Genomic DNA, 25,902 nt, shown 5'->3' with positions numbered 1-25,902 from the left:
CATACCCTGTGGCACTGTGCTGCTCCTCACAGGTCAGTCTTGGTATCAAGATCGACGTCTCGTTTGTGGAGGAAATTATTGCTTGTCGGTGCAGATATCGTGTGCGACATTGGCGTTTCTAGCCCATTTTTGTGGGCGTACATTACCAAGTAATGGGTACGGTTAAGCTAATGCTTTTTTTTGTACTGTGCATGAGTGATAGTCCTGCCACTTGGCAGCAGCTGAAAGTAACGAAAAAATAACTTTTTTTCCAACCGAGTTACCTTTGAAATCAAGTAATCAGTAAAGTAACTAAGTTACGTTTTCAATGTAACTGTGGCAACACTGGTCATGAAGCAAACACACACACCAAAAATACACCATAGGTCCACGTAGGTTGTCATTGAATATTTTATTTGCAAATGAAAGAGTAATAACTCATAAGTCGTAAAAATATACATTTTTGAAATTGTGATATTTACATGGATTGTTTTGTCTTTAATCAAAGAATTCTGCACGGTTACCCAAAACCAAACAACTGCAGAAAAGAAATAGATGATCACCAAAGGAAACAAAAGTGTCTTGCATGTCCCCTTAAGTAACGCTGGGCCGAGTGTCTGCTCCCGACGCTTCAACCATGTTGTCGAGGAGAAACAGCCGGCCACACACATCCCACAGGCCCGTGATGAGCAGAGCACACACAAAAGTGCAAAGTACATGGATGAAAATTAAAAAAAGACAAAAATAAAGCTTCAGATTTTTTTCCGTGAATATATATTTACAATTGTAGATTTTTTTTAAATAATTCATTATTCAAATACAGCTATGATACATCAAAGCAAAGCATTCTCATTCGTTTGCTCATTTTCTTATGACATGCAGATCCCATTTACTTTTCCAGGGTGACTTCAGCACCGTCGCTCACTTTTCCGGGAAAATGCATCACATTCTGAGGCCCAAAAGTCTGAGCATCATTTCGCTCTGCCCTCGTCAGAAATAAAACGCCTTAAAAATAAAAATAAAACATTGTGGCTATCACACAAGACAGGTTAACCCAACACATGAGGGTTGATGATGAGAGTGAATACACATACACTGTTAACGGAATACTGTTCTAAAAGATGATAATGGAGTGTGTGTGTGTCCTTTAGTCCCTTACTGAGTTAATGGAAATCTGTTCAAAGAAAGCGATGCACATGAGAGGATGAAGTCAGGGATCTAAGCGCTTGGTGGAATTTTAACAGTTGGAAGACTTTCCTCCTCCACCATCACTGCTGCTATTGTTGCTTTCATTGGTGGTAGAGGAAATTTCAATGTCGAGAGCCTTGGCTCCATATCATTCCTGTTAAAAGAAGCTCCGCCTGATTCACAGCGCTTCAGTGCTCCGACAGACTCTTATGACAACTAAAGTCTTGGTGGCTACGCCATTGTTAAAATGCAACGCCTGTCTCTGCGAGTGCCTGTGTGTTGTTGCTGTGGGCATGTTTGTCTGCATCACTACTTCCATTAGTTAACGCTAATGCTGCCCAACATTTAATCCATCAAACTGACTCTGAAGGAGCAGAAAGGTGTGGGAGCACCTGTGTGTTTGTGGAAGATTTTCAACTATCTCTGTAGGAATTTCTCTGTTTAGGTGTTTATTCGTCCTGCACTAAAATCATCTTACAATTTCTTTCTGGACCTTTCTTTGTGTACTGGGCTTTCGTCAAAGTGTTCCAGCAAAGTTGGAGGTATAGAATTGTCCAAAATTGCTTGTGTTCGGTGAAGAATTTATTCCGTGTTTCAGAACAGTGGGACTTTCCGACCTCAAGTGCATTTGGACGCTGTCGGAAATTCCTCTCAAGTAATCTGAAGCCACACAGCAATGTCGGAGAAAATCTTTTCCATTTCCCCCCCCATTTTTCCAACAATACTTGGCTGTTACGTACCTCTATCTCATTGAGGTGGTATGCCACGTTTTTTGTTGTTGTTGCAGATTTTCGATGGGAAATGCTTTGAGATTGGACTTCAGCAGTTCCAAGTGGGATATTTCCTACTTCCCAGCAGTCTGGAATGCAGCATCAGATTCACAGGAATCCGAGATGTCTACCTCAACCCGACTGTAAACAAATTGAACAAGAGGTATGTCCCAAGACTTTTGTCCACATGCAAACTACTTAATGTAGTACTTGCATGTGCACCCAGGGCCAAGTGTAAACGCATGAAGGCCGGTTATGAATTATGTACGCGCTTGTCTCAACACGCCCCTCCCGCACAAGCAAAAACATGGCTGCTGCTTGTGAGGCCAGCTTCAATTGACTCCTGAGTCCAAATGAAAATAAATACTGCCAGTCTGCATTCATGTCATTGTTAAATACAAGCTACTTTGCCTGGCTAGATCCCCTCTCGTTCGCTGAATGGCTAACAATAGAGTGTGTGGGTGTGGCCCGAGGGCTTGTACTAAATTAACATGCACACACCCCCACTGTACACACTCACACGCATAGTCACATGCACTTGCACTCTAGTTTCCCTATGAACTGCTGTTTGTAGTTTAATATAAAAGGCATCTTACAGGGCCCCTCCCCTTCACAGGCATGTCAAATGGGAAGTCTCACATATGAAGTCAGTAATTTTTTTTTTTACCCACAGATTTTAATAATTTGAATATTAAATTCCTTTATCTTCTGTGAACTGTTCCCTTTCAGTTTTAGAAGAAAAAGCCGAACAACTCAAAAGTATCATGAGCACCACTGGAGCCTATAACAAGTAACAAATCAATTGTTATTAAGTGGAACCTACAAAGTTGAACGCCTCAAAAATGTTTCATTGTCAAAAGCAAGTATAAGCCGGTACTACACTGCATTTCCAGTACTGTACCTTATAAAAATACTTTCTAATATTTGCTTGTCTTAGCTCTGGAGGGTGCAGCATTATGCTCCAGAGTCTTCACCTCGTTGCATGGATGCGTGTTCTTGCTGCCCACAGTCTTCTTTTTAGTTCTTTTATTTTACAGTTGTATGCTTATGCTAAAATGTTATTTAATTTCCTGTGCAGTAAATGGAGGCATGATGGTGATAGTTTGAGTCTGGACCAGATAAATTCAATCACAATCGATGCGTTTGACTTTGAAGGTTCCATATAGTTATGGTGTATATTGTGAGCACCCATGAACATTTAAATTGGACAGGGTTTCCTAATAGAAAAATAGCATTCCAGGTTAATCTGGCAAAAGCACAAGCAATAACCTCCATCACAGGGTGGATGCAATCCATGCTTGTACCTCTATCTGTGTCGAAATGTTGCTCTCAGTGGGGGGAAAAGGTTATTTTTTAGCTTCTTTTTCCATTCAAGAATGTCATTTAGGACACAAAACAACATGTTTTTAATTCACCATTGCGTTTTCCATTTGACTTTTACTGCTGTAGGGCGCAAATCTCCCCTCATGTACCTTAATTTATTAAGTCAAATGACATCATGTGCATACTGTATATCTATCTGTATGTACAATGCAAAACAATATTGGTTACAGAATCTACAGTACATTGTCCCGTGGCATAGGATAGCTCTCTCACAATGGATACTTTGCACTGCTCTGTACTCCCCCCCCTTTGGGATGCCTCAGTTTTTATCCAGGGCGACTTATTGAAGTGCATCAATATTTGTCACCATTGACCTTCTCAGCCAGTGAGAAGGTGTGCTGAAGATAGGGACAAAGAAAGAAAGAATGAAAAGGAATAAGGGATTGCAAAGGCACACTAGATAGAGAAGCTACTTGCTTTATTTTAGCTACGTTCAATCAAACTGCACTGGATCTGAGACTATGTGACAAAAGGGGCATTGGCTGATAACACGGACGGACCAATAACACACCAGCACTTGCTGATTCAGGCAGAGAGCCATTGAGTGCCACTCCATTATTATGAATCCATTGAGAGTCCTGACAATGATACCATACACTCTTTACAACTGAAGTCATCATACTTCTCATTCCTTTTATCAGGCTTAATTGACTTTTTTTCACTATGATGTCTGAAAATGTCAGCCTCGTGTCTTCTTTGGGTTATTTTCACTTATTCATGTAATGTAATAAGAAGGGCAAGGTAGACAGAGTGAGGAAAGCAGACAAGAGTAGAGTCTGCAAGAAGCTAACAGAGGCAGAAGAGTTACTGTACTAGCGGACTGTTTTTTCTAACGAGGCTAACAACAGAGTGGCATCTCTTGTCCTGGAAACACTATGAATCTCATGCTGCTCCAAAAACTAAATCCATCAACATGAAAAACTGCTGAGGAAATTTATGATGATGATGATGATGGTGATTATGTAGTCCAGAGTGCTCAAGCTAGAAAATCTTTCGTCAACAGTTCTGTATATCTGTGTGTTTTCTTTATTTTAATGAGTTTTACCCATAGGTGTTTACAGCAACAATACGAAGCAACACACGCGGTTGCTGTGATCTGCCGGGAACTCCTCTGCCTCCCGTAGCATCTTCTAACTTCAGGCGATGTGTTTTCCTGCTTTCATCAATTGTGTCTATTGCTTCTGATCAAATCATTACAGTTGACACCACACAATTACAATCGTAAATAATAAAACATTATAAGGCCCACTTCCTCTTCGTTATTAATTTCATTCTGTCTTATTACAAGAGTGAAAACAGGTAGCAGAAGTGAAGATAAGTTATATTCGCTTATTAATTCAGTACTTTACTGCAACGAAAATGATGCCATCCCTCCTCATCATTCAGCACACGTTCATGGTAACACATTTTGGTTTCATTTCTGAAATGCAGCAGGTAAACAAAAAAAATAAAAGCAAAAATAATAACCCATTTTAGGGAATGGTGGCACTTCTTATTATGACTAAGCTGTCTGTCAACCATTCGACCAGCTTGGATAGAAGAAACACATAAAACAAGGGAGGCAAAAAAATACTCTTGATGAGCTAATAGTTGCTTATTTCCAATATCAAAGCATGGTCTGTCTATAGGCCTAGTATACCGGTATGTGTTTAATAGAAGTAAGGTATTCAGTACCAGAAAAGATGTGAAGACTCCATTAATATGACTCCACTGTTAGTGCTACATCCTTATACCTGAAGTTTGCCCTGCTGGTGGTAAAGCAGATTGGCTGATCAGTCAGATGAGTGAGTCTAAGTAAGTTCCTTGTGGATTCCTCAAAAGAGAGGATAATGATGCACACACAAATACACACATACACCCACCCACACACACTGTAATACTGTGTCTGGCCGCATGAACGGGCACAATTGGGTCAACCCACGGGTGGCAAATGGGGTCTGTGGTTTTGGATCAAGTGCTGGAAAGTGACATCATCATCCCACTGGAGAAGAAAAGATCTGCAGTCTCCATCTCGTACGTATCATGGTGGGAGGGGGCTACATCTACTATCATTCAGCTTTGAATGTTTTATCCACTTTTTACCCCTTTGCTCCATTACATGCCTAAAATTTTGATATGATAAATATTCGACGAGGCGGTCCTTTCAGCTCGCCGCATACAGTGCTTTCTTCCTTAAGTCACAAGGAACAAACAGAGCCTTGTCTTTGATCTTTTTCTTTTATGTAATTCAGTAGGGGAAAGCATTTCATATTTTCCCTTTTAAGTATGCATTCATTAGAAGTACTTTTGGACTGATAGTATTAAATTTTTAATTACATCCCTTTAACTAGTTGCATTTCTTTGTTTATGGAAGGGTCTTAGTCTTTGGGAAGGGGTACAGGGTTGGGGGGTAGGAATGGGAGTCATGGCATGGCTGCAGGAAGGAGTTAGCTTTCAGTCCTACACAGTCTGAAAGGCCTTGGTCTGGGCAGGGACCATGAGGGTCGGGGGTGTGGGCCCAGACATATTCCTGGAGTTGAATTTGGGAGTGGTAGGGGGTTCGGGGTTCTTGGGTGGCACCACTGTGGTGTAGGCTGGAGGGGACTGGGGAAAGCCCGGAGGTTGTCCATTTTCCTTGAGCGCTGCAACTGCAGGTGGGCGGGGGCGGTGGCCACGCTGGGCGCTGTTGTGCACCATCGACTGGGTGGAGGAGGCTCCTGAGCGTGAGCTGCCGGAGCGGGACGAGGACAGGGAGTTGGGCTTCACCAGCTTGGCCTTAGGAGCCTCTGCATCCTCCCTGTTGGGTGGACAAACACGTAGGCACATGAAGAATATTCAATAATGATGATAATATATATATGTTTGCATACTATGTAGGAACACCACCATTATTTTGTATCATACAATGCCTAAATCTTTTCGGGTCAACCTTAAAATGTTTGGCAGGTTTCGCTCCGGCAGAAAAGTGGAATTCTCTCCACTGCATACAGCAGCACTTTCTCTTCAAAATACAATGGTATAAGTCAGCTTTACAGATGCCACGTCTGTTATGAAGGCAGTTTGTGTTGTGGTACTGGCATATGCGGTTAATCATGGTGTGCTGTATCACATAGCATAGTGACTCCAGGGAAAAAGTAGGCATCTATTTGAGGTGCTGCACTTTTTCAAGTGGATGACACACCCGGGAATTAATTGGAGTACTACATCTTTTAGAGAAGAGGCGACTATTTGAGGAAATACAGGACGTCCCCACTACTGTTAAAAATTTGACAATGGCCACAAAGTAAAATAGTTGCAGCGAGAAGGAGGAAGAGCAAACCTTATCTCATTTGGAGTCTCCTCTTCCTCATACTTCTTTTTCTCTTTTGTTCTGAAGACAAGCCAGACGGTTAATATGACGATGAGCACACCCACGGAAATTCCCACTACTGCTCCAGCCATCTTACCCATATCCTTCACACCTGCGAAAACACAACAGATCCCATTAGAAATATTAGCTACAACTGCACATCTATTGTAATAATGATGATGTAACAAAAATAATTCTCCGTTTAATTATACACTGTCAGAGAGGTATTCATTTATCAATATCTTTATTATTGTGGTTGTATTTGCGTGGCGCAGAGGGTAAGAATGTGCTCTGCCACCGGAGGATCGCCGTTTCGGATCCCTGCCCGAGCACATGGTCGGAGGGGCCATATGCGCAGAATGTCAGCCACACTTCTGTCAGGCTCCCCCAGGGCAGATGTGGCTACATATGTACCTTACCACCACCAGAAAATTGGAAAGTCTTTGAAAGGAATTGTCTTTGAGTGCCTAGAAAAGTGTGATATAAGTGTAACATATTATTATTATAAAGTGGTATAGAAGAGTACAGCATCATACTGACACATTTTTCCAACATTTTGACTGAGTCAGATAACCAAGCAAAAAAAAAAAAAGCCTACCCAAACTGCCCAATCTTCAACAAATTGATTATAAACAGGCAATTTTGCTTTGATGTACACTCCTGAATTCAATTTACCACTATGGAAATCAAGCAGGTAGTGCTGAGCTGACATGTCAATTTGTTTACATGTGACCCCAACTGCTCGGCCTCTCTTGAAATGTATTAGTGTGACACTGAAACTTTAGTGTTGGAGCACAGGTGGCGACCACTAACCACCAGTACGTTCAGTGCAGTCCCTTGTGTGCAGCCCCTTGTGTTGGTGCATTGGGGAAGTGTAAGGGGGTGGGAGCAGAGAGGGGGAAATGAATGTATTTCCATCTGCAGTTTGCAACAATAGCCATCAGTCAGTGTGACAGGTGGAGGTGAGGTGAATGCAGCAACGATTTGCCATTCAAACACCTCTCCATACCCCCAAACACTCACGCTGCATTGGGACCTCAATGGTGCAGTTCTCCTCGCCCACATCATTGCTGGCTGTGCACCTGTAGACACCTGTGCTCTCCATGGTGAGGTTCCTCAGGGTCATGAGTTCAGGGTTCTTCAGATCTGAACAGCAGAGAAAAGTACATCCACATTACAATGTGGTTAAAAGTATTAGCCTACTTGTGGTCAGGAGCACCAGCTAAGTGTGAGGTCTATCACACTGAGGGGGTTTAGGAAGCTTCTCTGACAAGAATAATACTTTTCTACTGAAAGATCCAGAGTTCAATATATTTGTAAGGAAGGAATGTAAAGATTTTCTAGATATGAATGATTCCACAACTATAGCTCCATCCTTACTTTGGGAAACAAGGAAAGCTGTAATTAGAGCCAAAATCATTTCGTACTCATCCATACAAGAAAAAAAAGCAAATTGGAGATGACAATGAAAACACCTTACAGAAGAATTTGCAATAAATCTGACGGACCTACTTAGGAACCAACTTTATAATGCTAAACAACAACTTGATTGCTTATTATAAAAAAGAACATAGTTCCTACAACAACAGCTAAGATACACTAATTCTGAGCACAATATTCCAAACCAACTTCAACGTAACAAAGAAAAAACACTAATTACAATTACAACTAATTAATTACAACCATACAAGATTCAAATGGAAAACTTACTAAATCACCACAGGATATTAATGATATATTTTACAACTACTACAGTAGCTTATATTCATCCCACAATAAGTCAAATAAAAACGACATTGAAACTTTTATTAATAACCTAAACCTAAAAAAAAAAAAAGCTAATACCGGTTACGGTGGGCTTGCAGAAATTTGCTGAAGCAATGTCGGAATATCCACCTCCGGTTAGCAACAACAGTTACAAAGAAAGAATTGGACATATCCCGAGTCAAAACAAGGAGCAACACAGGAGCTGCCTTTCAGAGGTGGAGGGGCCACAGGCAACTGCGAGAATTCACAAGTGATGCGGAATTAGCAACACTTCTGCTCGACAGGTAAGTTTATTACCTCGCTTTGATTTTTTTAATTGATTGTGCATTCCAAAAAAATAAAACATCAAACCGAACACATTTAGTGTTATAGTAACACTCAGATGAGAAGGTTATGCTACCAACGTAGCAGCTGTGTCTAATGTTGGTGTGTTTTCAGTGCGCCCTACTTACAGTGCACCTCTTGCATGTCTGTGAGGGGCATGGCTTTGGTCAGTGACTCGAGACGGGGGATTAGTGAAGTGAGAGTACATTCAAATCTTGCCTCTTTAAGTTGACAAGGAAACTTTGATTTCATCTCTTCAACCCTGGACACCCTGATTTTTATTGACTTCAAAATCAATGAAGATGGCACAATGACATAGAAAAATAATACCTGAAAGTTTGAAATTAACAGTCGAAGATTTAGAGTTGATAAGAGAAATTAGATTTTAACTCAATATATCCCGCTCGGCATCTCGACTCGGCTCTGCACTATTCTTAAAAGGAAAGTGGAAATAAAGTGTTGTTTTTCTTTTGAACTAAACCCATAAAAACAAGGTAAACATAACTTGGTTCTGGAGCTGGAAGGAATTAATTATATTTCCCGACATTTTAATAGGAAAAATTGCTTTGGTTCGTGAACATTTAAACTTGGAACAAATTAAGTTCATGACTCAGTGTTCCACTGTATAAAAAAGAGGACATCTTCAATCCTGCCCATCTTGTATACAATCTCATTCAAAATCAATAGGGTTGTTGTGCTGACGTTAGCACAAGAACTTAATCGGGGAAATCTTGTTCCAATAGGGTTATTGCTGTAATAGAGCAAATAATAGAAAAATAGCACCTGAAAGTTTGAAAGACATTTATTATTATTATTTTTTTAAATATTTGGAAAAGGAAGGCACGGTGGACAACTGGTTAGCACATCTGCCTCACAGTTCTGAGGACCGGGGTCAAATCCCGGCCCCGCCTGTGTGGAGTTTGCATGTTCTCCCTGTGCCTGGGTGCGTTTTCTCCGGGTACTCCGGTTTCCTCCCACATCCCGAAAACATGCGTGGTAGGGTGATTGAAGACTCTGAATTGCCCGTAGGTGTGAATGTGAGTGTGAATGGTTGTTTGTTTATATGTGCCCTGCGATTGGCTGGCGACCAGTTTAGGGTTTACTCCGCCTCTTGCCCAAAGATAGCTGGGATAGGCTCCAGGATGCCCGTGACCCTAGTGAGGATAAACGGCATAGAAAGTGGTGGAAGAGAATTTGTAAAAGGTTGAGAAGTGAAGGAATCTACCTTGGTCATTTTGTTTGGGATCTCTTTCAAAATCATTAGGATTCTTACTGTTGCTGTCTGTAATTGTGACCAGTGGAGAGGTTACAAGGGAAATTTGATCCGACCTCTGACCTTGGTTTCCTAGGCTATGCATTATTGAATCTCATTACCAATCAGTAAGGCTTTTGCGTTGCTCTATTACAGACGAATGCTACTAGGAGTTTGAAGAAGATCTGTGTTTGATTCCATATAGCTCAGTAAAAAGGAGCTGATCGACAGATGCTGTGGTTCATGGACCAAAAAAAAGTCAAGTAGACTTAATTATGAGCAGCGAAAGTAGAAAGAAGTGACTTATCATTTGGGTTTATGCTGTAAAAGGTTTGTGTCGCTATTGAGAGACGTGGATGTTGTCTAGTTATGTTCCAGGAGGAACAGCCAGAATCCAATGTATGTCACATTATCTTGTTTTAATGGAGTGTGGAAGCTTTCATGTACCATATAATTTACTTGGACTATAAACTATCATATCAGTGTCATAGATATCTTCTTCTGATCACGACAAATCCTCGTGTATATATAATTCCTCGCCGTGGATTACAAATGGAAACCATCCTTAAAAAAGCAAAAACCCTTAGTACTGTATTATTAACTTGAAATGCAAGTGGGGGCCATACAAACCAATGTACAACCCCAATTCCCAATGAAGTTGGGACTTTGTGTTACACTACAAAGACAAGATATTTAATGTTCAAACTGATAAACTTTATTGTTTTTAGCAAATAATCATTAATTTAGAATTGTATGGCTGCCATACATTCCCTAAAAGCTGGGACGGGGTCATGTTTACCACTGTGTAACATCACCTTTTCTTTTAACAACATTCAATAAACGTTTGGGAACTGAGGACACTAATTGTTGAAGCTTTGTAGGTGGAATTTTTGCTTGATTTACAGTCCGGTCTCCATTGTCATATTTTACGCTTCATAATGCGCCACACATTTTCCATTGGAGATAGGTCTGGACTGCAGGCAGGTCAGTCGATAACCCGCACTCTTTTACTACGAAGCCACGCTGTTGTAACGCGTGGAGAATGTGGTTTGGCATTGTCTTGCTGAAATAAGCAGAGACGTCCATGAAAAAGACGTTGCTTGGAAGGCAGCATATGTTTCTCCAAAACCTAATGGTGTCTTCACAGATATATAAATTACCCATGCCATTGGCACTAACACAGCCCCATACCGTCACAGGTTCTGGCTTTTGAACTTTGCGTCTATAACGGTCTGGATGGTTCTTTTCCTCTTTGGCCCGGAGGAGACGACGTCCACAATTTCCAAAAACAATTTGACCCGCGACCTGAAATGTGGACTCGTCGGACGGCGGCATGGTGGATGACTGGTTAGAGTGTCAGCCTCACAGTTCTGAGGACACAGTTCACAGTTCAATCCCCGCCCCCGCCTGTGTGGAGTTTGCATGTTCTCCCCATGCCTGCGTGGGTTTTCTCCGGGCACTCCGGTTTCCTCCCACATCCCAAAAACTGGAGACTCTAAATTGCCCATAGGTGTGAATGTGAGTGTGAATGGTTGCTTGTTTGCATGTGCCCTGCGATTGGTTGGCAACCAGTTCAGGGTGTACGCCGCCTCCTGTCCGATGATAGCTGGGATAGGCTCCAGCACACCCGCGACCCTAGTGAGGAGAAGCGGCTCAGAAAATGGATGGATGGACTCGTCGGACCACAGAACACGTTTCCAATTTGCATCAGTCTGTCTTAGATGAGCTCGGGCCCAGAGAAGCCGGCGGCATTTCTGGGTGTTATTGATAAATGGCTTTTGCTTTGCAGAGCAGAGTTTCAAGTTGCACTTAAGGATGTAGCGCCGAACTGTATTTACTGACATTGGTTTTCTGAAGTGTTCCTGAGCCCATGTGGTGATATCCTTTACACATTGATGTAAGTTTTTGATGCAGTGACGCCTGAGGGATCGAAGGTCATGGGCATTCACTGTTGGTTTTTGGCCTTGCCGCTTACATGCAGAGATTTCTCCAGATTCGCTGAACCTTTTGATGATATTATGACCGTAGATGATGAAATCCCTAAATTCTTTGCAATTGTACGTTGAGGAACATTGTCCTTAAACTGTTCGACTATTTTCTCACGCACTTGTTCACAAAGAGGTGAACCTCGCCCCATCTTTGCTTGTGAATGTCTGAGCAATTCAGGGAAGCTCCTTTTATACCCAATCATGGCACCCACCTGTTCCCAATTAGCCTGTTCACCTGTGGGATGTCCAAAACAGGTGTTTGATGAGCATTCCTCAACTTTCTCAGCCTTTTTTGCCACCTGTGCCAGCTTTTTTGGAACGTGTTGCAGCCATAAAATTCTAAGTTAATGATTATTTGCTAAAAACAATCAAGTTTATCAGTTTGAACATTAAATATCTTGTCTTTGTAGTGTATTCTAATAAATATAGGTTGAACATGATTTGCAAATCATTGTATTCTGTTTTTATTTATGTTTAACACAACGTCCCAACTTCATTGGAATTGGGCTTGTAAGTGATGCAGAATCAGTGGCCTAATTGTGAAAATCGAAATGCCCTGAGCCAGGTATTGCATTTTAATTATTACACAGCTCTTGATGGCAAATGTAGATGTAAAATATATAACATTTATAATAATGTCAAGGATTAAAAATAAATAAATAAATAAATAAAAATACTTCACTGGATAAATGGAGGCCGTAAAAAGTGCTGTTATAAGAATGAATGTTATAAGAATGAATCTCTGCAGACATCTTTAGTGGGGTTAAACGGCCAATCAGTGTGCCACAAGACGCGTCATTTTTTTTCCTTACCTATAAGTGCCAGGTTTGGCAGTTTGCCAAGGCTCTTGCCTTTGTCTAGCACTCGCTCCCACTTGTAGTTGATGGGGTCGGAACCGTCACTGGACTTGCAGCTCAGCTTGACGTCGCTACCTTCCAGGTGGTCACCGTCCATCCGACATATGGGCTTTGAGGGTTTCACTGTTAAGGTAGCACGGGAAAAACTGGTGTCACTCAGTGGTATGACGAGTACACACGATGTATTTAAGATGGAGCCAACATAAATATTTGATAGTAACACAATATTTTCAGGAGAGTATGAGTAGGAGCTAGTTGTAATTGTCAATATGTGTGGATCTGAATATGTGAAGACAACCTCTGTTTGCACTTTTGTGGCACTTTTGATTAGTGTATACATTCCTATTTAAAACTAGAAATTCATGGTCTTCAATGGAAATAATATATCCTAGGGTGCATCATCCAATTCCATTCATCCTTTTTCTGTAGGGTTTGGCGTCATTCGGGTCATGGGTGAACCAGATTAACCTAACATATAGTTTTTGATTGTGCGAGAAAGCTGGAGCAGAAAATTCACACAAGCAAGGGAAAAACATGCAACTTTCACACAATAACACAATACTTTTCAATATTAAACTGGTAATATTACTGTAATAAATAAAATAACTTCCTATGGGACCAATTAAGTTTCTACTTATTGTAATGAAATAAAAGATCTAGTAAAAAAAAGTGCCCAATATATTTTTCAATACAATCTAGCTGTTTCATAGAAAATAATTAAATAATAACAAATACAATGATACAACAGAAAATACTGAAGGCTGATAGTGTTACTAGTTTACTGTAGTACCAGAAAATTAATAATTTTTGTAAATTTTTCCAACAAAAAACAGGAAGCTAATAGCGTCCTGATTATTTTCCTCTGATAGGAAGACTCCATGTTTTTGCATGGCACCAGTTCACAACAATTTACACTGCAAATATTTCATAGTGTCACTGTTCAATCAAATGCAACAGAATACAAATGGCATTTCTCCTTATACAGTATTGATCATTGAAAACACCCACACAATATTTAGTACATACTGTATAAGTTTGATTACTGACCTGTGTGTATCAAGCAGCCATCCATCCATCCATCCATTTTCTTTACCGCTTATCCTCACTAGGGTCGCGGGCTGCTGGAGCCTATCCCAGCTATCTATGGGCGGGAGGCGGGCTATACCCTCGCCAGCCAATAGCAGTGAAACATAGAAACAAACAATCATTCGCATTCACATTCACACCTCTGGGCAATTTAGAGTTTTCAATCAACCTACCACACATGTTTTTCGGATGTGGGAGGAAACCGGTGTGCCCGGAGAAAACCCACTCAGGCACGGGGAGAACATGCAAACTCCACACAGGCGGGGCCGGGATTCAAACCCCGGTCCCCAGAACTGTGAGGCAGATGTGCTAACCAGTCAGGAACCGTGCCGGTGTGTCAACCAGACTTAGAAAGTAAGCTTGGTTGTCAACCATTACATCCAGCAGACAGGTCTTCTTGTTGATTTATTTGAAATTTGGAAAACAGAAACTACTTCAAAAATGTAACACCATTTATGGTTCATGTTAACTCCTCTTGTACTGTTATAAACCTGTGAAATGTGAACATGTACCAGATAAAACTGTGACTTATTGTTCTGCGCCAGAAATGTATTCTTTGTGAGCGCATCAAGACTATAAATCCAATCTATCCAGTGGTATAGAAAAGTGGTATAAATAAAAGCTTGCAGACCTTAAAGTGAAACACTTTTTGTTGTATACATTTTGCTCATTGCAGTGACCCAGCAGCAACCCATTTCCCAGGCTGCCTTGTGAGTTGATCTGAATGTTTGCGATGTATAAATAATAAACATGGATGGAAATAAAGGGATTTAAACATGAGACAAACAGTTTGATTCAGGTAATATAAATCCATAGATGAGGAATAGGCGGGCTCAGTTCGAGACTGCAGCGAGTTTAAACAGTCGATGGAGACCTGTTCAATATGCCTGCTAAGCTGGCTGTGAATACTGTTATTTTCTATTTGTTTCTTCCCGTCACAGCTCAAAGGTTTCAGTCCAGCAGCTCAACACAGAGAACCACAAAAGAGAAGTGCTGGATGCTGCTGAAACGTGCACTGCCTCTCTGCCTTTACACCGGACAGCTTTGCTGAGCTATAAAAAAGCAGAAATAGCTCGGCTTCTATCCCAACAGCGTATTTTTAGATCAGTGGCGAGCTATTTTTAAACCGTCCTTTCTATTTTGTCGTAGTCACAGTGTCGTCTTTTGTGCGTTTGGCTGGGGCTGATTTTCTGCAGCGATGCAGCATGTCGCTAAAGCTGCATTCTCGTTAGGTAGCTTGTACACATTCACTGGTAGCTTATTTGAATCTTATAGGGAATTTGTTTACATGTGACTTAAAATATATTTGAAAACTGGTTAAAAACTATTTTCTAAATAAATAACTAATTATTCAATTGATTTTGAGACAAAACTATCGATTCCCAAAATAATTTCTAACCTAATCTGTTGAAGGATGTTCAAAAGACCAGGAGTAAGTTGTTGTTTCACAGTCAAACGACAACATAGGACTGGTTGCCCGTTAATATTAGGGCAGAAACTGTATAGAAACATTCACACTCACATTCCACTGTATAGGCACAATCATTCACACTCACATTCACACCTATGGACAATTCTTCTCAACTCTTCAATAAACCTAACATGCATGTTTTTGGAATATGCAAGCACAGGGAGAATATCTTCAAGGCCAAAGCACAGATTTAAACCGCAATCTTGCTGCTTAGTCAGGGTCAGCTCGAACTAACTAAAGCAGGAATAAAAGCTGTGCATACACATGCAACTACTATGCAGCCGCTCACAACAATATACAGTTCATGCATGCACACAGTTGTAAATCTACAATTTTAAATCCACAATCAGGTGTGTTTCAGGAAACTGGCTCATAAAAACACGCATTCACAATTCACGGGAGGCAGGCGCATAAACAACCTGCCTGGCACCAAGCTATTATCCTGGGGAGCGAAATGCAAATGTCCGTCTCTCTCAAAATCGAAAGTGTCACCGCGAAAGCTGAGGGCAATTTGTAAAAACGGAGGCATTAACTCACTGAAATGTCTTTATGGAAGAGAGATGAGAGTGAGAGGATTAACAGACTGTTCTATTAGAAAACCAATAACCGCGGGCCGAACTAATCTCCCATGATGTTTTAATAAATCGCCGCTTTTCTGTCACTGAGAAGATCTCACTCTTCCCGCCGGACTTTGTGCCTGGCTTGAGTGGTATGCTCGCCACCGTTTTTTGCTGTTTGTCCTTCAGAATTGTATGTTGAAATGTTTGGCATTGAGCAGGCAATGATGCACATTTCCACTGAGCTAACTCTAAAGCTTGTTGGACAAATGAGGGAAAACAAAAATAATGAAAAATAGGAAGATGAAATAGACAATAATGACTTCGCTGAGGATTAGGAGGCCAAAACAAGCTACCCCCGCCCCACACACACACAATTTGTGTAAATAAATTCCCTAAGAAGCTTATATGGGGTTTCAGGGAAGGCAGTTGTAATTATAGATTTCACCTTACTCATAGGGCACATTTTCCTCAAAAGGCCACAAATGCATGTACTGCAAAGTCACATTTATTGATAATCAAAGTCATAAATTAGTTGCATGTTTCTGGTCTCACCTCATCAACAAACTAAAAGAAGAATCCAATCAGTCAGTCTGAATAAAATTTAATCATTAGAGCAGTCAGCATGCCAGAGGAAATGTACTCGGCCAACAACCCATTCAAGAGGTTTTTGTGTATGTGTGTGTGTGTGTACATGCAGCAACATGAGTGTGTGTAGCGCCTGTGTGTGTGTGTGTGTGTACGTGAGTTAGGACCCTTACCCAGCACAATGAGGTTGACTTGGCTCCAGTGGTACTTCCCCCCAGTCTTGACCTTGCAGTAGTACTCCCCAGAGTCATTCAGCAGCAGGTCACTGATCAGCAGGGAGGCGTCTCCACCCAGGTACTCCCCAGCAAAGGAGAAGTGACCGGCATCAGTGCTCGTGGCCTCATTAGTGTACACGTGACCACCGAAGAACGTAATGATCTAGAAATATTGAAAAGGAACTCGTCAGAGACTGTCATTAATGTTGCTTACTGAACTGCTCTCAAACCTTCGAAAGCAAATTTAGCTAAGTGGTCCCCAAGCACTGGGCCACCAACCTTAGCCTCGAGATGAAATTTCGTCATTTTAATTTTTGCATTTTGTGTGGATGGGAGTTTTCAGGGACTTTTATTTGGATTGAGATTATATAACCATGACTCATTTTCATATGTCACTGTTTTAATACCGGATAAATTACTCACTTAGGGCCCAGTTTTGTTTGCTCTTAGCTAACAGTTATTAACTAAGAGTTGTTGAGCGTGTTGAACACGATTTACTGCGATTGCAATTTTTTTACTAAGATCCCAAATGGCAAGAATGATTTTTTTTTAAATTAAATATTTATTTATTTATTTTTTGGGACAGTGGTAGTAGGGTGACACAGATCAGTAAACTAATCTGAAACTACTGTAAAGCTAAACTCAAGTAGTTTTAATTGTTTCCACAGTGCAGAGAAAATATATGCCTGTTATTACTGTTGCATGTTCAAATTGTATGTTACTGTCCTATTTATGTTAAAATAACAGTTGTATGATGGTTTACATTTCTGCAATAACGATGAGTTCTGTCATTTTCCATTGTATGTAAGCATTAAGCTAGTGGATTTACAGCATGCTAAAATAATGATAATGGCAGTGATACTGTGTTGAAAGTAATTTGAATAAATATTTATGGTGACAAACAGCTTTAAGCAAGAACACTTTGCCTCTCATTTGGAAAACTGTTAGCTATTTGCTGAACAAACTCTGGACAAGTAACAGGCATAAATACTACTAGTGCCAAAAATAATATGGACAGCAACAGTGAAGTCCAGAATCTTATTAGAAAACACGAATGTGAAGCTCCTGGGATTGGAGACTATACTTCCACTCTTTTAAACAGCCTATGACTGACTACATCTCTGAAATATGTAATGTATCCTTCTTGTAGTTAGCTAGTATTCAATATTGTATCACACTGATGATAATGTACACTAAGTATGACATATTCACAGTGACTCTGTGTAAGTGCAAAAACATATAACCAGCAATTACGGCCAGCTGATTATGTACAAATTCCCTAATCTAATTTGTTTTATCTTTTCAAAGAACAGCCAAATTGACTAAATAATAAAAAGTATTCGGACACTGAGATGAGTTTTACCCATAGTGGCGATGATGGGATGTTAACAGTCTGTATAAAGTATCTGACTTAATGAGTCAGACATCAATCTTTTTACAACTAAGTTTAAAATTAAAATTACCTTTCGATTTAATGCACGCACTTTGTGTTTTCCTCCTGACTTTTATTTGGACTAAAACCCTTTCTTTAGTTAGTAAAAAATAGAAAAGTGGGTTTATTAATGCTGGCTTATTATAACCTAAGATGAATAATTCCTCATGATATTTGTATAGAAATAAAAAAACAAAACAAGAAGAGACAGTTTTTTGTTAGAGTGTAAATAACATTTTGGGTGCTATAATCTGGATCTGATGACAAGCCTTTGCCTGTGTGTGTTGCATGTTCAATAATAATAATCAAAATTTTTTAATATGACTAAAGGTGTTGTTGTTCTTATGCCTTTAGAACTGAACTGTTGTGCAGTTCAAAGTTGCGGGTATTGCAAAGAAAAGTGACGATTTCCATCTCAATATCCATCTCTATCTATATCTCTGAGCCTCGCTCTGGCTGCATGCATGCCCACAAACACAAACACAGCTGTCACAGTGGCCTATTACTCAGGGCGAGTGAGAGCCTGCAGATGGGGCCCGCTAAGTGCTGGTGCCACACCGCATCACTGGCGACCAAACAGGCGCCACCTGCCGTGACCACAGGTGACGAACAGCCGCTTATATCCACCAAATGCACAAAAAACCCACACAGACTAAAAGTCAGGCTTGGAGCATGAATGCTTATTGGCGTACTCTACATTACAGTGCCGCAGTTTCGCAAAAATAAAATATACTATAAAGACATCTAGGCGGCACGGTGGCCGACTGGTTAGAGCATCAGCCTCACAGTTCTGAAGACCCGGGTTCAATCCCCGGCCCCGACTGTGTGGAGTTTGCATGTTCTCCCCGTGCCTGCGTGGGTTTTCTCCGGGCACTCCGGTTTCATCCCAAAAACATGCATAAATTGGAGACTCTAAATTGCCCGTAGGTGTGACTGTGAGTGCGAATGGTTGTTTGTTTCTATGTGCCCTGCGATTGGCTGGCAACCAGTTCAGGGTGTACCCTGCCTCCTGCCTGATGACAGCTGGGATAGGCTCCAGCACGCCCGCGACCCTAGTGAGGATAAGCGGCTCAGAAAATGGATGGATGGATAAAGACATCTACCAATAAGCATATGTCTGTTGTTTACTGTATGGCCCCTGGAAATTTACTGCTCACAGGCATCTGTACATAATTTACTGTCCTTGTGCATGGATGTAAAGATACATTATACAGACTGTAATAGAGCCAAAGTTCCAGGAAAAAGATTTTTTGCAAAATGGCTAAAGGCTGTTGTTTCAAAGGATGCAGTGATTTAATGCTGACATGGGATGTTTATGTCCTCTGAAGGCTTTTTCAACATTTTTTTATTTTTTTTATTTAATGGGAAAACTTTTATTTCTATCCAGAAATTAAATATTTCCAAACAAAATATCAGATTGTGTTATGTTTCAACCTTGTTTTGGTCTTGTGCAAAAACAAAATCCTCAATTTAATTTTGAGTCACACTAAAAAAGTACAATTACAAAAATAATAAAAATGAATAGAAATGTTACAATAATACAACTAGTAAATAGTAAAGTCAGAATTTATGTGACAAAGTTATAAATTTACAAGAAGTTGTAATATAAAAAAATCACAATATTATAAGAATGTTGTATTTTATTAACATAATATGAATTTTTTTTTTTTACTAAATTAGGATTAGGATTTGTCAGTACTGCATTATACTTCAATGGTTTCGTCGTAATATTCAAACATTATTCTTGCTGTTATAAATTAAATTAGTAAAAAAAAAAAAAAAAAAAAAAACATCTAACGATTAATTTAAATAATTGATTTTAAAACTATTCTTTGAATGCTTCTTTTTTTCTTATAATATTCCAGCTGTTTTCTTGTAATATTTGGACTTTATGGAAATAGTACTTTAAAAAAAAAATAAAAAATCCCCTTTTTCAACGTGGCTCTAATACTTAAGAAAACAAAAAATAATTAATGTTGATGTTTCATATTAGAAAATTCATGATGACGAGCGGCAGGGTGCACAACTGGTTAGCACATCTGCCTCACAATGGCACGGCAGAAAAAAGAGACTCTAGGTAAGAGGTCCGAAAAATTTTAATTCAATGACAGACCATGTGATGGCGAGACATACGAAGCTAAAGGGACTCACAACCTGAGAGAATCAAAAAACAGATAATGCAGGGAGACACGACAAAACGTCCGTGTGGTATAATCGTAGAGAACCTAAATTTGGACAGCGGTCAGAACGGCGGCAACCACGGGGCAAAAACGAGTGAATATTCCGACGCCCACACACTGTCACGGTGCCCCTTAAAAAGGCTGAGGATTACAATGCATGACAGGTGCGTCACCAATGCCAACGCTCACCTTCGCTTACCCAGACCCTGCAACACAAAGAAAAACAATTGGAAACACAGGGCCATGACACACAGTTCGGAGGATCTGGATTCAAATCCGGCCTCGCCTGTGTGGAGTTTGCATGTTCTCCCCGTGCATGCGTGGGTTTTCTCCGGGTACTCCGGGTTCCTCCCAAGTTCCAAAAACATGCACCGTAGGTTAATTGAAGACACTAAATTGCCTGAAGATGTGAGTGTGAATGATTGTTTGTCTATATGTGCCCTGGCGGCTAATTCAGGGTGTACCCCATCTCTCCCCCAGAGATAGGCGCCAGCATGTCCGTGACTCTAGTGAGGATAAGTGGTACGGAAAACGGATGGATGGATGAATTCATAATGACATATGGGCTCTATTTTCGTAGACTGCGCAACATGCGCTGGAGCTCAAATGGCGGCGCATCTTGATGTCTGTGCAAGTGCAAGGCTCGCTGGCATGTTCGCCAATTTGGCAGACTGGCCTGCGCCAAGATGGGCATACCGACACGTGGGTGTGCCCTTGGACATGCGCTTGGTGAGTGAGATTTTGGTGTCAGAAAGTCTGTCAAAACTAACACTTACTGGGACCATCAGCAAACAGACAGTTCATTAGTGACAGATGTACAATTTTGTCTTTACAAAATACCAATATGTTCAGTGATTTACACTTTCAGGAGTAGTAGCAGTCATGTAAATATATATATATTTTTTTTACTCTCATTGTTGTTTTCAGTGGAGTAGAACTGCATTGCATTATACTAAGAGTGTTTTCTAATATTATGTAGGTGGACACTTCTTTACCGGTGCAAATTACAACCCCAACAAATTGAAAAAAAAAGATAGAGAGCTTATTCAATTCTGAAGGTGTACCTGATGTTGTAATCGGGGAGCGTATTTTAGTGATGACAGCATGACCTAGTACCTGTGGTCTGGCCTCTCATGGATCTGAACAAACGTAGCCTACACAATAGCGAAGAGGGGTGCAATGTTGCAAGATGCACTTTCTCTCTCTGACAGTACAAAAGAATGATTTATTCATTCGGCTACAGGCGCACTCTCTTCAACCTAATCAAATTTTCAGATGTTTGATTTTAATTAATGGCGCCTTCAATGTTATCTTCCCGTTAAATATTCATCGCATTGTGGCAGTTCACCCCCCTCTGAATCATGAAAGCTTCAGACAGACGCTTTCATTCGAAAACTCCATACCCTTCTTCCCGTCCTCTTCCTGCTCTTTTCTCTGTCGCTGTGTTGAACTTCCATGTGCTAACGCACCAGGACACAAACAAATGACTTCCAAATTCAATATATAAGATATCACTTCTCTTTACCAGGCAGCTAGTGAGATTTGACACGCTGATGTTATGTTCATTTTGTGTGAAGAAAGTTTCTAAACCTATGACGGCATAAGTTATTTGAGATAAAAGAAACTATTGTGTCATTGTTCAAAAGGACACTGGCCAAATTATTGTGTATTGTATGACTTGATTGATAGGAAGGAATTGAATTAGCTGGATAATTAGACTTCTATGTTGATTTATTGCACTTTTACGTCAAAATTTTCAAGTGAATCGGTGCATCCATGTTGGCTGCTAATCACAGAAGTGTGCCAACTTGCCGGTTTCCTCATAGACGATGCTCATTTGAAAAATTCAACTTAAAAAAAATAAATAATTCCATACTGTATAAAGCAACATTTTGTACAGTTTTGGACAAAAAATAACACTCGGCATACACAAAGGCGTTGTCTCCCATTTGTGTACTGGTGCTGTACAAGAAAGGAATAAGAGTAGCTTTTATATTGCTGGTGATTGCTGTCAATCATGAATTCAAGCTCCAAGAGAAAAGAGACCAAAATGAAGACCAAGATAGGCACAGGAAGGCCACATTCAGAATTACACTGCATGGACACTATTTATTTATTCAACTTAGCAACTTCAGCCTCAAGTTGAAGTCCAGCTAGCTGTCACAATGCCGGTTAAGGCGGTCAACGCGCTGCAAGGGCCAACTTCAAAATAACAGCCTGAGCATTGATGTCTATGAATTATTTGATAGGCTTTTATTTGGCTCTTGTAGCATCATGGCGGCGTGTGTTAACGTAATGCATAGACTTCGACTTATTTCGTGCCTGAAAACACAACATGCGGCACTGAATCTTCCTCATCTGAAGGAGGATATCGCTCTGTAGGCCTATTTGGTCATGTTGCAATGTGGCCTGAAGCCTATCATGAGTGTAAAATGCATACAAATATGCAAATGTGAGCTGTGGCTTGAGTTGTCAACAGATATTATTTGTGGTAAAAGATCAATTTAAATCCTTTCCACGGACTTCAAGACTGAAGTGGTCTGGCAACAGATTTCCTGGTACATTTTGGACATTTCAGGATATCACACGCCATCAATGCTGAGTATGATTTGAAATAAATGTTTCATTTTATTTATAATGTCAGCAACAGACCAACTTGTGTACGTGTGCTGCAAGACTAAATGTCGAATAACAAGGTTAATGAAATTATTGCCCAGAGACAGCGTTTGGGTCTCCGCACAGCCATTATGATTCCATTATATTTTGGTACATACTAACAAGGGACAAAATGTCACTTGCCTGAGAATTCAGTAACATGAACGTTGAAGCTCATGTTGATGTTTGGCCTGCAGCATAAACAAAAGTGTTCTGAAATCCCAGTAGAAATGTAATCAAGCTTGCTTTGAAGCCGTTTATGGTCAATGTTCTTTACTTAATGTCATTTCTGTCTTATATTAAATCTATATCTCTATAATACTGCATACAATGATTAGTATTGCAGTGTTAGAGTTATCTCTCTGGGCTCAGAGTTCTGAACTGTCCCTTACCGGAAATGTACCTTAATAATACTAACATTATTTTGCTTCAGCCTCTCACAATATACTGTATCTTAAACTGCAGTCGTCACTTCTTCCATTGACAGTGTTCTTTCATTACTAATGCAAATGAAATTCAAAAAAACATGAAGGAATACAAGAATAGTACTGTTATATGCATGTTTGCATTCATCTTGCAAACAACAAGAAACCATATTTGGCAACCATGTGATTACTCCCAGCACACAGATATTCAATGATATAAAGTATAAACACAATGAAAAGGAGTTGTGTAGTGTACTATTTCTAGAGTGTGAAATGATAGAATTCTTATTTTTTAATAAATAAAAATCCAATAAATATAAACAATATATGAATGAATGCAACGGGACGGTGTACGACTGGTTAGAGTGTCTGCCTCACAGTTCTGAGGACCCGGTTATAATCCCCGGCCCTGCCTGTGTGGAGTTTGCATGTTCTCCCCGTGCCTGCGTGGGTTTTCTCCGGTCACTCCGGTTTCCTCCGACATCCCAAAAACGTGCATGGTAGGTTAATTGACAACTCTAAATTGCCCTTAGGTGTGAATGTGAGTGCGAATGGTTGTTTGTTTGCATATGCCCTGCGATTGGCTGGCAACCAGGTCAGGGTGTACCCCCCCTCCTGCCCGATGATAGCTGGGATAGGCTCCACCACACCCGCGACCCTAGTGAGGAGAAGCGGCTCAGAAAATAGAAGGATGGATGAATGAATGCAAAATAATGTATCAAATCCAGAAATGAATCTTTTAAAGTCTCTCATCAAAGAGGTAGTGGGTGGGATCAATGATCTGATTGGCTGAATTGCAGTAAGACCACAATTCATGAGAGTTCTAAGACAACAATTGAGAAAATAAACCTCTCTTCTCACCACTTTCTGTTTGGAGTTTGGTTTCTGCAGGAGCCACTCAATATCAATTGAGCCGGATGATTGGAACTGGTGGTGGCAAGGTAAGGTGGCGTTGTCCCCGACTACCTTCTTCATCTCAGTCTGGGCACCTCCTGACAGCGGACTGAGGAGAACTGGAGGCAGAAAAAGAAACAGAAGAGACAAATGTCAGATAGCTCCAACCAGACGGAAGACACGAGACGGATGTTGTAAATTGGATCAAAAAGCCTGCAGTGAGAGGAAACTGTGACAGAAGACATAGAGGGACCTGAGACGTCGAATCTCAATTACCGTCAGGAAGAAGATGAAACGTGGAATAAGCTGACAAAATTGAATTTTTTTTAGATTCTGTTGTAAGTATTAAAGCAACAGTAAGGTATAATTTCATTTTATTTTTCTGTAGCAGTCCACTGAAGTGTCATTAACTTCAACGTACAGTTCTAACTTTCCAAAGAGATGGTCAGAAACTACAAATCAAGCCAGTGAATGTAAGAGACTACAGGAATACATGCCTCCGAGGTATAATTCTGAATTTTTTTTTTCAGGAACAATATTGTGTCAAATTTGCATTAAAAAAACATTTAACAAGAACAGTGATGCCGGTAACGCGTTACAATGTACTCGATTAAAAAGTAACGCCTTTTCCCAAAAATCTGCCATTTTGAGTAACGAGTGAAGTAACGCGTTACTTTTTCCAGGAAAGTAATTAGACTGCGGTTACTTTTTCTCTCCAACAATAGTTACTTTTGAATCATCAATGTCTCTCACCAAACAGTAATTTGTAGCTGGTGATTCAATCAAAGAGCAGTCAGGCTATGCAAAAGCATCTAACTGCGACTGCTGTTCTCAACAAATAGAAGAAAGTGATTGTTTATTACACAATGCACAGCAGGGCTGGCCCGAGCCAATGTGGCCCCCTAGGTGAGATTTTATATGGCGACCCCCCAGCAACGATTTACATAGGCTTACAAAAAAGTGAAATACCAGTAGTTTTTAACACTGCCTTGAATTTACAAGATAATATGTCACACAATTTAAAATAGAAAATTTCTATTTCATTACTGTATCGTTACTGCCAAATATATCATACGTGGTGTTGCGACACCTAATGGGACAAACCTAAAGTAACAACAACATGACATCTCTTTCTCCCATTTTCCCTCTTTTTTCTTCTTCCCTGTGTTCTTGACAGTTTTGTCAATTTTGAAGTGTTTCCAAAGTTCTCTGGGGTCACATCAATAAATTTACCCCTACCCCATCAGAGAGCGAACAGTATAGCAATCAGCCAGACAATTTGCTATTGTCATTTGTAATAACACTAATAAGGCGTTTCTTTAAATTTCAATCAATGTTGTCTATGTTTTCCATGTTAAAAGTTGTCAAGTTATTGCAAATATGTGCAGCTTCCCCATTTGAAAGAGATTGATTCAGCAATAAAAGATTTCTCCTGGATTTTACTCACTGACCAAGCAACATTTTCCTTTTATCTCCTTTTATTTTAGCATTCAGTAGTTTGACAGTTTATCAAGAAGTTTCATTTCCTACATTTTTCTCTAGCAAAGAGGTGCTTTAAGTGTA

At 40.3% G+C, this 25,902-nt stretch overlaps 1 protein-coding gene across 1 annotated transcript in view; it reads right to left on the bottom strand.

Moving 5' to 3' along the window:
- Window positions 1–384: 384 nt before the first annotated feature.
- clmpb (CXADR like membrane protein b) overlaps window positions 385–25,902 on the bottom strand; it is a 91,998-nt gene continuing 66,480 nt past the window's right edge. The window contains exons 2-7 of the mRNA XM_061682557.1: window positions 24,307–24,458; window positions 16,712–16,916; window positions 12,792–12,959; window positions 7,672–7,794; window positions 6,619–6,760; window positions 385–6,096 (exon numbers count right to left, since the gene is read on the bottom strand). Coding sequence (XP_061538541.1) covers window positions 5,760–6,096; window positions 6,619–6,760; window positions 7,672–7,794; window positions 12,792–12,959; window positions 16,712–16,916; window positions 24,307–24,458 — 1,127 coding nt within the window. The 3' untranslated portion in view covers window positions 385–5,759. The remainder of the gene's footprint in view (window positions 6,097–6,618; window positions 6,761–7,671; window positions 7,795–12,791; window positions 12,960–16,711; window positions 16,917–24,306; window positions 24,459–25,902) is intronic.

The sequence above is a fragment of the Phycodurus eques genome, chromosome 7 (assembly GCF_024500275.1).
Source record: "Phycodurus eques isolate BA_2022a chromosome 7, UOR_Pequ_1.1, whole genome shotgun sequence".
Lineage (NCBI taxonomy): Eukaryota > Metazoa > Chordata > Actinopteri > Syngnathiformes > Syngnathidae > Phycodurus > Phycodurus eques.
Note: the sequence above shows the minus strand (reverse complement) of the source record. Positions and strands in the feature narration are given on the sequence as shown.